At 36.2% G+C, this 16,967-nt stretch overlaps 1 protein-coding gene and 1 long non-coding RNA gene across 3 annotated transcripts in view; one reads left to right on the forward strand and one right to left on the reverse strand.

Annotated features, from left to right (window-relative positions):
• The window catches only part of LOC134748322 (uncharacterized), a 32,502-nt gene extending 15,966 nt beyond the window's left edge, over positions 1 to 16,536 (forward strand). For both annotated transcript variants that reach the window (XM_063683089.1, XM_063683088.1), the window contains exon 2: positions 14,622 to 16,536. In XM_063683089.1, the coding sequence (XP_063539159.1) occupies positions 14,622 to 14,815 (194 nt within the window). In that variant the 3' untranslated portion in view covers positions 14,816 to 16,536. The remainder of the gene's footprint in view (positions 1 to 14,621) is intronic.
• LOC134748335 (uncharacterized) lies at positions 15,649 to 16,760 on the reverse strand. Its single transcript, XR_010128403.1, has 2 exons — positions 16,465 to 16,760; positions 15,649 to 16,422 (listed from the first exon to the last, which is right to left on the reverse strand). It is a non-coding gene; the product is annotated as an uncharacterized LOC134748335 (long non-coding RNA).
• Positions 16,761 to 16,967: the final 207 nt, after the last annotated feature.

A 16,967-nucleotide genomic window follows, 5' to 3' on the forward strand; every position in this document is an offset into this window, starting at 1 on the left:
TATAACAAGTATATTTTCGTTTCCGGGTTAATACCTTCATTCATACAAGCACTACCAAATTAGGCAGCCGGGTCAGCTATCTTTAGGCACAGTTCCGCCTTTCCCGATGCTTCGCTGGCTCGAAAGGTTAAATGTATTCATTTCACAATTCCGAGATGACACGTTTATACTTATGTTTAGTAGGGGGGCGGGTGAACCCACTATTATTTTCTATTGCCCCCACACCCACGCGCCCGCTGCCCCCGTTGGGCTACTTCTGCAAGCTTACAGGAATGAACGTCTAACCGAAAAAAACTAAGTGTAATTTTTGTGGCCGATAACTTTATGGATATCGGAATTTTATGGGCGCAAGTAAGTGCGGATCTATCAAACACTATTTTAACGACAGAACGCGTAAAATTTACGAGACATTCATGAAACAGTGCTACGGACACATAAAATATTCGTTAACGATTAACGACCCGTTCTTTAAAACAAATATAAGATCGAAACGTCTAAACAAAGAAAACATCCATTTGACGGTAGGTGAACTGCCCAGTAAAATGATCTTCAAAGAGACGTATGTACCTAGGGCGTTTTATTTTGGTACAACAACTTGAACAAACCGACAGTGAACGTTAAAACAACTTATTATTACGCTTGTGACGATGGTATTACATGCATTTAAATAATATAAAAAAATGCAATCAACTATAATCGATCCTTAGAACCGATTCAAGCATAACATAACATAATACTTTCAGAGAACAAAAAGCACTCAATACACTATACATACGTACTAATTGTAAGTATGTATATCTAAGCTAAATTATCGATTATATAATATTTGGGAAGTTCTAAATAATTCACCCTTAGGTAAAGAGGATAATAAATTAAGGTTTCAATAAAAAAAATTAAACAATAAGTCTTTAAGTAAAAACATACAATTGACTTTATTGACTTGATGATATTCGTTTTTTTTTGTTTAAGCTAATTTTTGTTTAAGCTAATTTAATGTTTAAACAGCAGCATGTCTAATCAAGCAAATGGAATTTCTAATAGTAAGATAATCCACTAAAACTTACCTAGCGATAATGATAGCACTGCGTGTCCAGCCGTGAAGTACCTTCCGGCTCAGCTAAGCCTCATTACGCCGCTGGGGCGAATTACGTAAGGGAGATACTTAGCCAAGCGCTTTATTCCTTCGTTTTCTCAATTATGGGCGACGGCCGAGCGGAATACATAATGATGATACTTAACAGACACGTACGGGGTCAAACATTCATGTCCGGATTGGAATAATCCAAGCTCCCTCAAATTTGCTGCCAAACAAGCAGGTACAGTCAGCTATTAAAATATCTAAATTAAAGGTTGGCCCAACAAAACGTTTACAAAGATTTTTTACGATTTTTTTTTCTCACTTAAACGACTTTTACAAAATGGAATTCAAAATGAAAACTAAAGTTATTAAACTAAAAAAAATCTTTACTTATAATATCCTCAACGTATTTTGGGCCATCCTATAGTTACCTACTATTGCATATTGAAGAATGTGCATAATGGTATCAAAAACGAATTGAAATGACTTTCCATCTTTAAACTAATGCTGAAACACATATGTATAAACATAGGTATGCAATTTCAGGTCCCATAAAAATAACCCATGAACAAAGTATAATGAATAATGATTCTAGCAAATAATTATACAGGAGGCCAATACGAACTTACATTTGCCCATAGAGCCTAGAGGCCCTAGAGGTACAATAATATAGAGAGGAAATGGCCCCTCCCCCATTCGACCGAACGAGATGCTCTTATGGAACTTTCAGTAGGAGTCCTTTCTGCCTACTTCTAAAAAGTCCTAAGTGACGTAGACGGTTTTTGTTTTTTGTTGCCCACTGTTTTAATCTCAGAATAATGACTAAAGCATAGAAGTCGGGCAAAAATGCTTCGCAAATATGTATACCCGTACTTTACTTCCTTACGAATTAGATAATGTGCCGAAAAGAGATGCATATATGCTTGTTATTTCTCATTTACGTACGGTGTCATAAGTTTGATAATTTGCTAGGGATGTAACTGTGTCGACTTTTTATATCGATAAATTATGCATAAGTTTATGTGCCGTGTAAAAGAATAATCACGAAATTGGCAAATTGATAATAGTCTGGCTAATGAAAGTTGAACCTGAAAAAACGCGGCAATTTCAAGAAATCTGTAGCAGGCGGCTCGTTGAAATGAAATGAAATGAAATGCGTGGAATACAAGGATTGCATAACTTTTATACTTTTTATAATTTTCATATTCAAAAAATCATTAAAAAGTATAAAAATTATGCAATCCTTGGAATCAAAGAGCCGCCTGATATGAGGATTAATGCATGTACCTAATATAGCTTTTATCTCATTTGCAGTCTACCACTCAGAACCGTCTAACTATACCTCTCGTTTTTTTATCATTAGAAAGAAGGCGAGCGATCTTAACGTGTCGTTTTATCGAAAAACACTTTGAAAATAAGTCACAACAAATATAATATACGATCATTTACATACTTTTGCTTTCATAAGTAAAATATTGCTATATTTATAAAAAAAACTTGTCAATAAAAAGACACGTGGAAATGGTTTACCGTTTTTTCTAATGCTAAAAGACTAAGTATAGTTTCTAGTCATGTACAGTCAGCTGCAGAGAAAAGGCACCCCCCCTGCATACAAAGTTCTGTAAATTAGTATGGACGTGGGGTACCTTTTCTCTGCAGCTGACTGTACCAAATAGGAAATGAAAAAAAAAACGTGCGTGTAATATATATTTTTTATTTAATAATAGGGAATATTACGCGAAACTCGGCGTAGGTGGCGCCACTATCACAATCTGAGGGTCTATCGCGAAACAAGAAAATCGAACTTTCGTTATCCAACATCTGTCACTCTTGCGTATTCGAGCGATAAAGAGGCAGCTAGATAACGAAATTTCGGATTCGAGTTTTCCGGTAGGTCCCCTGAAAACTTGTCAAAAACCTGTTAAAGTACAGTATGAATAAGTTACTCTACGGTGCACTAAAAAAGCTAGTGCTGCACTCTGGTGGCAGAACATTGCAGTAATATCCCCTATTCCTCGTCCTTTGGAAATCTGAAATAAAAAGTTGAGTTTTGTGACCAACAATATTAATAAAAGGAACATTCATCAATGATCATTAATGTCTTTTTTATTAGGGTTCCGTACCCAAAGGGTAAAAACGGGACCCTATTACTAATACTTCGCTGTCCGTCTGTCTGTCACCAGGCTGTATCTTATGAACCGTGATAGCTAGACAGTTGAAATTTTCACAGATGATGTATTTCTGTTGCCGCTATAACAACAAATACTAAAAAGTACGGTCCCCTTAATGCGCGCGTCCGACCCGCACTTGACCGGTTTTTAGTATTAAACTATAGTCTGGCAAACACAATCTGTCAGTAAGTAAGAACAAAGAAAACTATAGGTACAGTCGAAGGCAAAAATATCGATCCAGACAAATGGCTTAAAAATATGTGAACACGATTTTATTGTCTGAGCGTACACATATTTTTGAGACTTTGGGAATGTATATATATGTATGCCCTTGACTGTACTCATCAATTAAAATAAGACAGTCCTGGGCCAAACTATAAGAAAGCTGTAAATGTCGATAGGTTATTGATCCGAGGTCGATACATCACTATGCTAAAAATATAACCTTTCATACTTAGCAGAAAAGTTCGAAAATATATGCAAAAATCTATATAGACTTGAATGCAAGTAATAATTACATAAACAACATATCGATTTCTATGTTTAGGGTCAGGTCCTATAAATTAATTTCTTCAAAATTGAACAAAACTCACCGATTAAAGGTTATCGGTTCATGCGTATTTTCTTTTCTTCCTGTATGCGATTTACAGCCCTCGATCACACAAGACATTATCACAAAGGGAACTTCAAACCATTACAAATAAAAACTCAGCACGTTTTCCAACAATCTTTCAGGAATAGCAACAATATAATTAAAATAAACCAAGATGACCGCTGAAACATCCCGAAATATTTCAACTAAAATAATACGACTATGTCAAGTTGTTACAGTTGACACCTACCTGTGAAATAACGAACATATATTTTATTTGGCTGGATTATATTATAGAACCACATAGGACCATTTGACATTTCCCTCAGTTCATCTTATGACAATACTGAAAAAAACGAAAGAACTTGCGGATTGTTGTCTCACTCACTCATAGACAAAAAGTAATAACGTGTTGTGAATACGATATCTTTTACCAAGCTTTTATTTTTGCCCGGCTTCTTTGCTTTAGTCATTATTCTGAGGTTTTAATGGTGGGTAACAATGAACCCGACCAAATTACGTAGGCTGTTTTTGGTATGTTGTCAGGAATGTTAAAACGCGTTTTTGTATGTTTTGTCCGTCAGGGGTGCACGCGTATAGCACACTATGTAATGCTAGGTCTATGCATTTGCCCGTGCGTCTCGCTCGCGCCAATAAGTAGGCACATGTACAGTGAGTTATGAATTTCATTCATAATTCCTCCATGCAATTTCGAACCTCGCTGTACATTAAATACGAAAAAGTAGGTGCGAAATGCACACGCGAATGATAGCAAAATAACATCACTTTGATATCAAAATATAAGTTTCAATTCAAAATGGCCTCTGGGATTTGGTAGACAGTAGACAGTACCATCGCCCACACTGTTAATTACTGTACATCGGTGGACCCTATGCCTTTTGTAATAAGGTCCACCGATGTACAGTTAACAGTGTTGCTGTTTGTACTGTCATGACAACAGTCTGTCAATTATTACCAATACTCTTCGACTTCTGTCGACTTCTGTCGTGTTTCGGAGGTTCCAGGGCAAGCTGCCGAATCCGACACAAGAGCAGACGATTCAACGGAGCCACGCCGTTTTGACGCCTAAATAGTGTTTAGTTTTTAAGTTTATAAAATGCATATATGTTAGTCTGTAAGGTATTTGTAATATGGGCCTTGTTGCCAGATTTAAATTTTTAGATAAATAAAAAAACAGGATCCTAAAGTTGTTAAAACTGGTCACATTATGTTAATATAGTAACTTACTACTGTACGCATCACAACCTAATTGTTGAGCCGTTGAGCCATTTAGTGTTTACTTGACATTGGAGATGTCATAGCGTTTTAGTATCTTATTATTGACAACCAAATTAGCTTGAACCGTAGATGGGTCAAAAATTAAGGTTTGCGACCATATGAATGAAAATATGTAATAATTATTACTTACAGTAATATTACGCAAGAAAAAGATACTTTGAAGCATGCTTAGAACATAGAGATTGTTAATGACTAAAATTCGTAATTATGTATATAAATAAACTAATTAGGCAGATGTTTATCAGCTCAAACAAAATTACATAGTTAGAAACTTGGAGCTTGGAGGTGGGTTAAACACGTTGCACAACTTGCGTTCCCCGTCTGCTAATAAAAGTATTGACGATGTCCAGATAACTGGGTTATGCCCGATTTTATAAATATTTTAATAGTATATCATGATATTCATGATATAAGTGTGCTATGTTGGTCATTACACCCGAGGCGGTATTGTACCGAGATTGGATTGATCAATGCACACATGTTTCATACGAAGTTTTCCAACACACTTGCGAGGAAAAACAGACTTGTAACTTTATTATTACACTTTCGGCTGCCGTGCGTTGATACTCGTAGCAAGCAACGCTTATGTTTTAAATTTGATTTTTATGCATATTACTTGTTGTTTCTGATTACAGTTGTGTGCAATATAATAACAGTCAATAAGAAAATGAAAATAAGGGGAAAACTATAACTAGATACATTATATTAAATCTTTTTTTTATAATTCTTCTACATTACTTGACATTGTTTCAAAATTAGCTGTTACCTTTGCTTAAATAATATTCGAAGTAAAAAAAATATATCATACAACCGGCTTTTTTACTAACTCGCGGAAATTCTTATAAAAATGTAGAATCCTATGAATAAATACAATTGTGTAGGTACTATAATTGTAATTTAGTATTCTGCCTATTATTTCCAATCAAAGCTTTACATCTAAACTCATGTCATCCAGAAAAAAAAAACTTCCAATATAAGACGATCTTCGTCTCAGTGTACTATATATAGGTAGTAGTCCATCATTCGGACTTTGTTGTTGATTTGTAATAGGGTCCCGTTTTTACCCTTTGGGTACGGAACCCTAAAAAAGATCCAATATAATTGATCTAAAGTTATGGTTTAAATCTAATTTTCATTTTCTTATTGACTGCTATTAATTGCCTATTACATTGCACACAACTGTATATGTATATGTATGCCTTTTACATATCGCCAAACGGGCAGAAAGACGGACGGTCGGACAGACGGACAGTTGAAAAATGGTAAAAAGACTTGCTACTGGCTTCAGAACTGAAAACTTAAAATGAATATTGTCCAGCTTTGTTATTCTACTCGATTTACAGTGCGGCGTTTTAATGTTTAAATATAGCATTTGGTACAATAAGCAGCATTGAGCATTCGGCTATTTACTGCCGATTATGTTTATTAACACATAAATCACCAACGAATTCGGCCGAATTACCGAGAATAGAGAAAAGCGCTGAATAGTTACCGACACCGAATAATTTTACTCGCGTTGTATTGGCTATGGCGCCTATGGCAGGGGTCGGCAAACTTTTGAGAAGAAGAGCCAACTGCAGTAGTAGAAATCACCCAGTTTAAGGAAGTTCAAAGAGCCGCAAATGTTATATTCTTTCTACTGAACTTCAAGTCAAAAGATCAGTATCCACAACGCATATCGCTCATTGATTGCAATGTGGAAGCGCATATTACGCATAGTAGGAATAGGTATTCTAAATATTTTTACTAGTATTATTGTTTTAGATCTTGAAAAACATACAGACAGTCGCACCGTAAGGATTCGTTTAGTTCGTTTTAACCTTTTTGTTACGGAGTCCTAAATACACTCTCAACTCAGATCCCTACTTGACTTAGGTAAATCATTGCACATTGATACCTTTTCAAACAATACGTCGGATTACAAATCACCTTGTACATTTAGCTGACCCACCCATCAAATTACTGATGCGTAAACATCTCAATTGTGCCAATTTTATGTCTATTCACCAAAATGCGCGTCTACAATACAATACGCTGATGCAATACGCGTCTGTATGCTTGTTTTAAACTAGGGTTTGCAAACCTGTTAACCGAAAAACCGGCAAGCAGAACAGAACAGAAACTTTTTGGCCTCGGTTAAAAACCGGTTTTTGGAGCTACTAACCGGTTAATAACCGAAATAGTATTTATTTCATAAAACTACCTAAATAGGCATATAATAGCGTAAAATAAAAAAAATAGAATATAATCGTAACGTAGTATTTTTTTATTTTTCAATGCCGTCGATTAAGCCATCCTCATATTCCTCATTGATTTATAAGTTTCCTATTACCTTGACAATTCCTGATAGTGAGTGGTTTAGAATACCTACCGTTTTATTAATACAAAACTTTTGGTAGGGAGAAAAAGTATCCGTGATAAAAAAAAACAGCAGTTTGTTATGTTCAAAGATGAAATAATGAGCGAAGCTGTAATTTATCGATGAGGATCAAATTTATCAAATTAGTCGGTTACACATTTATAATAAATTTAACTTGAACTAGCTTGTGCTAACTTAGATGTACCTATGTGCCAATCAGACTCGTGCAGGATTTAAAATAAGTTTATGCCGCGTTCTCATCTATTTCAGTAGCGTTCCAGTCCAGTAACCGAAACCAGTGCTGGAATGGATCGAATCGTTTACATTAAGTCCAGTCAATTTCATCATCCAGTGAATTTATGGAGACTTTTACCTAAAAAACAATACGACAACGTGTTCTTTATTTAACGTTTAATTTAGCACTGGATTTGCTGACTACACTATTTTTTAATGTTTATATTCCAGTGCCAATTCATATTATTCCAGTAGCATTCCAGCGCTGGATTCGATCACTGGACTGGAAAGCCACTGGAAAAGATGTGAACCAGGCATTACAAATACAAAAGATTACTCACATATGCAAAAACGATTTAATTTTCATGACAGGCTTGTCTCCTACCCATCTTTTAAAAGGACCGGGATATTAAATTTAAAAGGAGATAAATATTTGGTCTAAATAAAAAGAAGCAGACGAGATTTCTCTCAATCAAACGTTTAAATAGCCATCAGCTTAAATAAATAAACAAATTTCTTGTAAATGTGACGTTAGATGCACGCTTGAGCAGCAAGTTCATTATGATATTTATGATACGGGCGATATGGTCGTGTCGTGAAAGAAGGCAGGAAAAAATAAATAAAATAAATAACTAACCAGCAATCAAAAATAACAAAAAGATGTTATTTAGTCAACTATAAGTAGTTAACCTACCAAAAAAATGTGGTTTTTATTCTTGTGGTATTTATATGCACTAATGGAAATTGATTAAAGTAAGACAGGACATCAAGTTAGAACCCTAAAGCCCTAAAAAATACACAGAGATGTAGTGTCACAATGTTTTTCGAAGAAAAAAAACAGTGTTTAATCGGTTAACCGGTTTTTGCTCCTGGTTTTCGTTAAATAACCGGTTTTCAATTTGGTCCGATTTTTGCATTCCCTATTCAAACCCCCTACAATTCCACCCTAAGACCGTGCTTATCAGACCGTGCTTAACAAATACGTGTAATCAAGGCTAATAAGTAAGGCTTATAGTGGTCCTAGCACACGTCGGCAAGCATTGTGAATCGCACCCGTGATGATTGATTGCAGACTATGACGTAGTGACTTACACGCCACTCACGCCAGCAATATCAGAAATCGTGTCAAGTTAAAAGCTTAGAAAACATAGTTCACAGTATCTGGGCTTTTTCATAATATGTTGGTTTATGTGTGAGAGGGGCCTATTGATTCTACTAGGAGAAAAGTTTGTGACTGCGAGCGAGTCAAAACTCTTGGAAAAACCAGCGCTACGTACAGTACGTACCTATAACGTAACCTCACATACCTACGTAACTAGAATACATAATGCAAACTTGTGGTAAGGATACTGGAGGCGTATTCTGATTGTAATAACCGGTTATTAATTTGATCTAGATTTGTAAATTTGTTCAGACCAAATTCATAACTTGTTTACAATCAGAATAGGCCTCCTGGATTATCTATAGCCCAGTCTAGACGGGACAATCTGATTAAATTGTCCGATCAAACCAGGCCGTGCGGACGCAAACGCCAATTTCGATCGCCGATTATGACAGATATTACCGATAAAATGGAGGAACGGGCGCAAGAATAAATAGCAATTTTGTGATGCTAGTTTGACATTTTCGTTTGGGGGCATTTTTATTTATTTAGTGGGCTCAAATATCAGCATAAATCTAAAATTGGTGATTAAATTGGAGATTGACGCCAATTTCATTTCTGATTAAATCGGTCGATTTGATCATCCCATCTGAGGGCCTACCGCGAACCACGTTCGACGTGTTGCTTTTCCTTGTCACACTGAATTTACGAGTGCGACAGAGAGGCAGCACCTCGAACGTGGTTCGCGGTAGGCCCTCTGGACTCCACTTAATCTTTAGATCGAATCGACCGCGTGCGTCACAACCGCGAGTCGGACTCGCCCACCGAGGGTTTCGTACTTTATAGTATTTGTTGTTATAGCGGCAACAGAAATACATCATCTGTGAAAATTTCAACTATCACGGTTCATGAGATACAGCCTCGTGACGAACAGACGGACAGACAGACGGACAGTGGAATCTTAGTAATAGGGTCCCGTTTTTACCCTTTGGGTAGGGAACCCTAAAAACGTAATGCTGTATAAAGTTTTCGTCGCGATTCTGGAAGCGATTGCTATAAAAAAACCGGCCAAGTGCGAGTCGGACTCGCGTTCCAAGGGTTCCGTACATTACACAATTTAAACAAATGTATTTTTTATGTGAAACGTGAGTGAAATGTCTTTAAAAAACCCGTAGGGGTCGGATCAAAAACTAAGTAATTAAGTCCGATTCACGCTGGACTGCACATTTCTAATAGGTTTTCCTGTGATCTATAGGTAAAGATCTATGTGTATTTTTTTCAAAATTTTAGACCTATTTAGAAAATTTTAGTTTCAGAGATAAAGGGATGGTAATTTTTTGCCTATTTTCTTGAATAACTTCTAAACTGTTTCTCCTAAAATTATTAAAAAAAAATATTTGAGATTCTCACAATGAGCTCTTTCATTTGATATGTAACACGTTATAGTTTGAAAAACTTTATTTTTTAACTTCCACATTTACCCCCCAAAAGTGGCCCCCGTGTTTAAATTTATTTGTTTACGTTACATGTCCGTCTTTGGGTTACAAACTTACATATGTATAAAAAATTTCAACTTAATTGGTCCAGTATAGACTGTGACAGACGGACAGACAGACAGACAGACGCACGAGTTATCCTATAAGGGTTCCGTTTTTTCCTTGTGAGGTACAGAACCCTACAAAGCTGCGTAACGAGCTACGCCGTAGAGCTCGTAACGAAGTCGCAGTGCAGCTAGAGAATAAACCTTCTGCGGAAATTGACAGCGAGCGTAGTGATATATCAAGCGGGATCGCTCGACTTTGCATAATGTAATATATCTGTCGACAAGCTGGTCAAGTGGTCACCATCACGCGACTTTTGTCGACAGGGAAATCCGGTGAAGTCGAGCGACATAGCGAAACTTAACACATTCACTGCCAGCGACCCGCTAGACGGCTACAAAGCGGAAAAACGCGTTATCGACTACAAGTGTACAAACAGCAACACTCTTAACATCGGTGGACCTTATGTCTTTTGTAATAATGTAAGTGTGGACGATGGTACCTACTGTGTGATTTCGTCTTAAAATTTACCAATGAGAACTTATAGGGTAGCTATATTTTGTACTAGAATTATATACGTACCCAAACGCATTTTATTTAAAAGAGAGCGTAAACTGGTTTGTATCTATGATCTCAAATTAGAGATGGGCATTAATCGATTAATCTTTTAGTTAACTAATCAATCGATTAAAAATATCAATCGTCATTTTTTAATCGCGATTAATTTAGTTGCGATTAAATTAGTTGTGAGAATGTTCGACTAACAACTAAATTAGTTTTAGTTTCAATCGACTAAATTTCACGATTAAATCTATATTAAAACTACGTAGTCGTTTTGCATTTTTTATCTTGCAATATGTAACTACAAGTACGTATGTATGTAACATACGGAGGTACTCGTATGTTGTAACTATGTTAGTTTGGGTAGAATTTTGCGACTTATTTTGAAGCAGATATCTTCATCCAATTGAGCTAAAATTATGTATACACGTTTAATTTGAAATGCTTGAATGACAATGCAAATAATGCCATAATATTATTATAGCGATATATTGGTAATACTCCTGACGACTCCGTTGGCTGGGACACGTTCATAGAATGGACCCTGACAGATTGCCACGTGAAGTCATGCTCGGACAGATTGCCGAAGCTAAGAGACCGGTTGGTCGCCCCGTTCTCCGCTTCAAGGATTCATGTAAGCGCGAAATGAATGGCTTCAGCATTCCAACTAACCGTTGGGAGGAACGCGCGGAGATGAGACCCGAGTGGCGTCGTAACCTGCGGGAAGGCATGGCAAAGCACGACGAGCTCTGGTTGGATCACCTTAACCAGAAACGAATTCGCAGAGCTGCTGGACCACCCCAGGAGTCAAGACACATCTGTGATCGGTGCGGCAAGAAATGCCGATCAGCCATTGGTCTTAACAGTCACCGCAGTCGATGTAGACTGTAGACATTTCCTCAAATACCTCTAGTCGCTGCAACTATCATCTGTAAAGATGCTGTGGCCAATGATGATGATGATATTGGTAATAACGACAAATAGCGAAAAACTGCATTGTTTACAAATCGCAAACAATAAAGTAGGTTGGTGCATTATTAATACTTTGAATTATACGTACTGAGTAAATCTTAGACATAGAAACTATCAATATTTTGTTGTCTCTGACAATGGTAAAACTCTTTTTAGTGTCACGCGGTGACAAAACAACCTCATATAGTTTAACTAAATACATATCATGGTTGCTTTTATATTTAATATACAAAGTTTGATTTATATAATTGTGTTTCTTTAAGTGTTATTTTACTAATGCACAAAGTACCCAGTTCTTATTTACCCTTAGATAAGAGAAATTTAATCCAATTTCAGAGAGATGCACTACTTTAGTAGCAAAATAATAGTGAGAACAGATCTCACTCCTTAGAAACGGTCAAAATATCGTAAGTAATACATGACTATTTTATTTTGAAACATCCGTTAAAATGTCCTAATCAGTCTGTCAACATAGCCATACCGAGGTATTCTATTCAATTTGCTTCTAACTTTAGTCGCGAGAAAATAGTCTAACTAATTAGTCGATTACAAAATTTAGTTGTCCGAGATCAATCGGCAACTAATTTAGTTGCACTCTATACAACTAAGATTGATCAATCGTCGTTTTCAATCGTCAGTCGCAATTAATTCTTGTAATCTTAATCGTTAATCGTTAGTCGATTACATTTTGCCCATCTCTCTCAAATCTATGTCGTATTTAAATATTTACAAAAGTATATTTTTATTCTCAACTGGAACTTTAAATAGGTAATTGCGTCTGCAATGTCTGCATCTGCACTACATTTCCTGCGCCATAAAACCAACTCAGAGACAGTTAACACCGCCGAATACCTACTTGGCTGTTTAAAACAACTACGATTTCGCCACAACCAGTAAAGTTCTGCCACCGACTACGTTACTTGTTCCAAATACAGGGGTCAGCTTATACTGGAGAACTTCCCCACAGTAGAAACGAAACGTTTGGAAATCAAATAGGCAGTAATTTGTTCAGAAACATAAATCCAGTTTACCTGGAAAATGCAAACCCCACATGTGACGTAAGTCCAGTGGACTGTAATTGGTGATTTGTACTATACATATATTAATCCAGAAGATTTAGGTAGGCTTACCGGATGGTTTTCGGGTCTGCTCCTGGCAGAGGCCTCTGCTGGTGGCTGCCTGGTGATATCCTTTCTTGGTGGAGCACTTTAAATAGGTTTTTACCGAGTATTACTTTGGTTTCGTGTTAGTTTTTATCACGTTTTTGATGACACTGAAGTTGTCATTATTTATTTTTCTAGACCTCTTTTGTGTGACCGGCCAGTAGCCGCGCTACCATGTTTCAAATTATCCGCTGCTAGGAGGTTACAATTCAATTAGTGAAAACACATGTGGCAAGTTGAACTAAGCAGGTATTGGTATCTCGTGCAGGGATTAATTGTCGCCTGGAGGCTCGATAGGTCAACACTCGATTTAAGTAAATGTAGATCGCGCTCGAATCCGACATGCTAGGCTAGAATGTTGAAATGAAACTTTGATAGGCACATTGTTTTACTCGTACCTAAATATTTTTATTAGATTCTGAAAACGTCGAGAACATTTCATATGTGTTAAAGAAACATATGAAATGTGTAAGTGCATAGGTAACTAAAGTAAGACAACATTTTTATATAAGAAAAAAAAAACTTTTTTCCACATTTAATTTACTTATTTCTAAGCTTAACTTTTATAGTATACAAGCGCAAATAGTAGGTACCTACCTACTTACTACCTACTAAAGTTTAAAACCGGGATGAAAGATATTAAATTAAATATCTTGAAAATGCTGCTAATAGGTAAGAAAATCGGTTTAATCTTCAAAATTATTCACTTCCAATAAAACACCTCCGTCCTACTCGTATAATCCGTCGCAGCTAAGCCAAAATGACTTATTACCATTACAAATTTGTAGTCGCCCTTTACCACCACTAAATCTCGGTAAACTTATTTCTCCGTAATTTACTAAGCCCGAGGAAAATAATTGAATTCAACAAAGTTTCCGCCTGGAGTTGGTCGGCCTCGCCTTCATTATGTAAAGAGGGTTCTTTAATTTCAGCAATTATATATAACAAAGCTGGATCATTTTCATTTTTAGACGCAAAATAATCTTATGAGAATTACAATAATGATATCTACGGGACTTTTAAACCCTATTATACCTACAAACAAAGGAGTCCTGTTATAAAGTTATAAGTAGTACAGTCGCCATCAGATATATCGGAGCGGCCAAGGTGCTCACAAATATCTGAACACGCCTCTATTGTCAAGGCGCTAGGTGCGTGTTCAGATATTTTTGAGCCCCTCGGGCGCTCCGATATATCTGATGGCGACTGTACCTAGGACGTATAGTATAGATAGCTGGCGATGGTCTGCATCTACAATCGTTTGTACGCTATATAATATCTCCAGTGATTTAGGTGAACGCGGGTATCATCATCAAACAGCGATAGCAAAGCAAAGCTTTGTTGGCAATAAAGAACAAGATGCCTGATGCTGATTCTTAAACTAGAAAACTACTGTTTCAAAATGCAGAAAAACGCTTTTACAAAATAGTATACAAAATATATTAACCCACATGGGTTATGTGCAGCTGCCAAAATAAAAAACAACCACGATCCTCTTTCCTATAAGTTCGGCAAGTGCAATTTAGCTAATGCAACACATTGTTCACAGGAAGAGGCGGTGGCGCAGTAGACGAAGCCTTGAACTCAACAGTAGTTACTCCATCAGCTGACACCGTGACTGAGACAACATCAGACCCTAGTTCCTCAGTATCAAGCTCGGAGCCGCTCCTATCCACAGAGTCCTTTAGTCTCTCCGAAAATAAGACGAGCGGCGTTCGCGCTGACAATTCTAGCGTCACATGACAAACGAATTTAGACTAATAAACAATCGAATGTAGTCCCATACCGTCAAATATTTATAGAGCCAATTGGTATAGTGATGGCGACAGGATAATCAAAACTTGGTACTAAAGAACTATGTTGCATAAAACACGAGCCAACATTTTAAACTTTTCTACGGCTCAAGCTTAATAATCTGATGAGTGTGAGAAGGTTAAGATTGTGATAAAACCTTAAAAAAGCTAGTATACAAGAGGCATCTATAATCAGTGGTTCAGTGGTGCAATTACTGAGGTATTTATACCGAAAAAGAAGGCCCTCGATGAACCAATGTTTTCTAAAAAAAATACAGAGAGGCACATCCCGTAACTTCGACATGTGCCTCAATCGTTAGGTACTGTGTCGCTTCATTAGTTCAGTATATACAATTTATACCTGTCGCCTGCACTGCACTATTCCGTTCTTAACCCTTATTGGGTAGTTACTCATAGTATTTTAATTATAAGTAATACAGGACTCTTGAAATAAAGGATCGCCGTTAATTAAAAAAAAATTGACTCATGGTAATAACTTTGTACTTCCCTTGCTAAAAACTTTTTTATTTCGTGTGTGGACCGGTCCATGCAATATTCTAGATTTGACCATGGAGCAATTTTTTAATTGTACCTACAATCATGTAACAAAACAGAATTTGACATTGGTTGAATAAGTGGCAAAAATAAGCGATCGGTAAGATACTGAACTCATAATATAAATCAAGAACTATGCGGCAAGTACATTAATTTGATCGCCGCATGCAAACAATGTTGGAAGCCTGGCAACCTATGTGGAGGCTGCATTAGGTGAACAAAGTAGTATAATTGCGGCATAATTCAAAGTAGCGGCGATTTCTAAATAGTCAATTAGTCACTGACGCCAATCACATCTAAAGGCTGATAACAAACACCAATATTAAACGACGGATTACTAGTGATATTCATGTTAATTTCCTAGATGCCTAATTAGCATAAGACGAAGGTTATTACTTCAGATATTTACTAAAATAATTTATACTTAGTGTTAAGTGTTAACAAATGTGTTTAGAGATTTATTTACTCAATAATCACATATTTAAGGTCATGTGGGGTAAGAGACATAGTTTATTATGCTCGGGGCAAGAGAAACAGTTCTTTTGCCCCAGTGTTTCTGTTACCCCCATCTAACCTTATTATATTATCGGTGTTAGACCAAGTTGCTGATCTCATTTACTTTGCGTGTATCGTCTGACATATCCTCACAGTAGCTGCTATATACCTACTTGTTAGAATAAGATCACGTCTTACTATTTCCAAGTCTGTAGTGCCTGTAGAAATAAGTATCATAAGTTCACGAAACGTGTCCATGTATCCAATACGTCCATCAAACTCCCTGTATAATAAACATGAGCAATAAAGTAAAATAATCGAAAGTCGAATGCCTTATGTAACATCAAGAGTACCGCCCGCTTGGTGCTAAGCGCCTTTGGCTACTAGAAATTGAAGTGGTATCACACTAGTATTGCCATCCTTTTTTTCTGACGATTCGTTGTATTTATCGATAGCAAAAAATATATCAAAGTGCGTACAGGCGACATTATACACGTTTTTATTTATCTTGTGTGTACGTCAACCTGTTAAATTGCATATTTTATTCACAAGTCCTGTAATTTATAAGTACAAGCAGTGTTGTAGTAGAGAATTCATTGTATAATATATTTTTAAATAATATTGAAACTTTTGTTTATTTTACTTCAAACTCCAACTACCTGGACCATACGATAGTAGGTACAGCAGCATATCCAGGGTTATTATTTTGTACAAAAACCATTAGATTGATTTGAACATATGTAATTATATTTTCTATTTTAACATATAAATAAAACTTCTAAAAACTTCTAAAAGAACACTATTTAAAATCTCTTTCTTAGTCTTGGTCCTTTCACTTACACATATATATTTTTCTTTTTGTTCACGCTACCTAGTCGTTATTCTTCTCTTGCTTGAATTCTCATTATGTATTTATGTATTTTGTGTAGGTTTATGTAGTGTATTATTGTTGCTTAAATAATATAGAATAGAATAGAATAGAATTTGTTTATTCATTATAAAAACACAATACAAATTTGTATCACAAACTTATACGTATTTTAAAATAATTA

The sequence above is a fragment of the Cydia strobilella genome, chromosome 16 (assembly GCF_947568885.1).
Source record: "Cydia strobilella chromosome 16, ilCydStro3.1, whole genome shotgun sequence".
Taxonomy (NCBI): domain Eukaryota; kingdom Metazoa; phylum Arthropoda; class Insecta; order Lepidoptera; family Tortricidae; genus Cydia; species Cydia strobilella.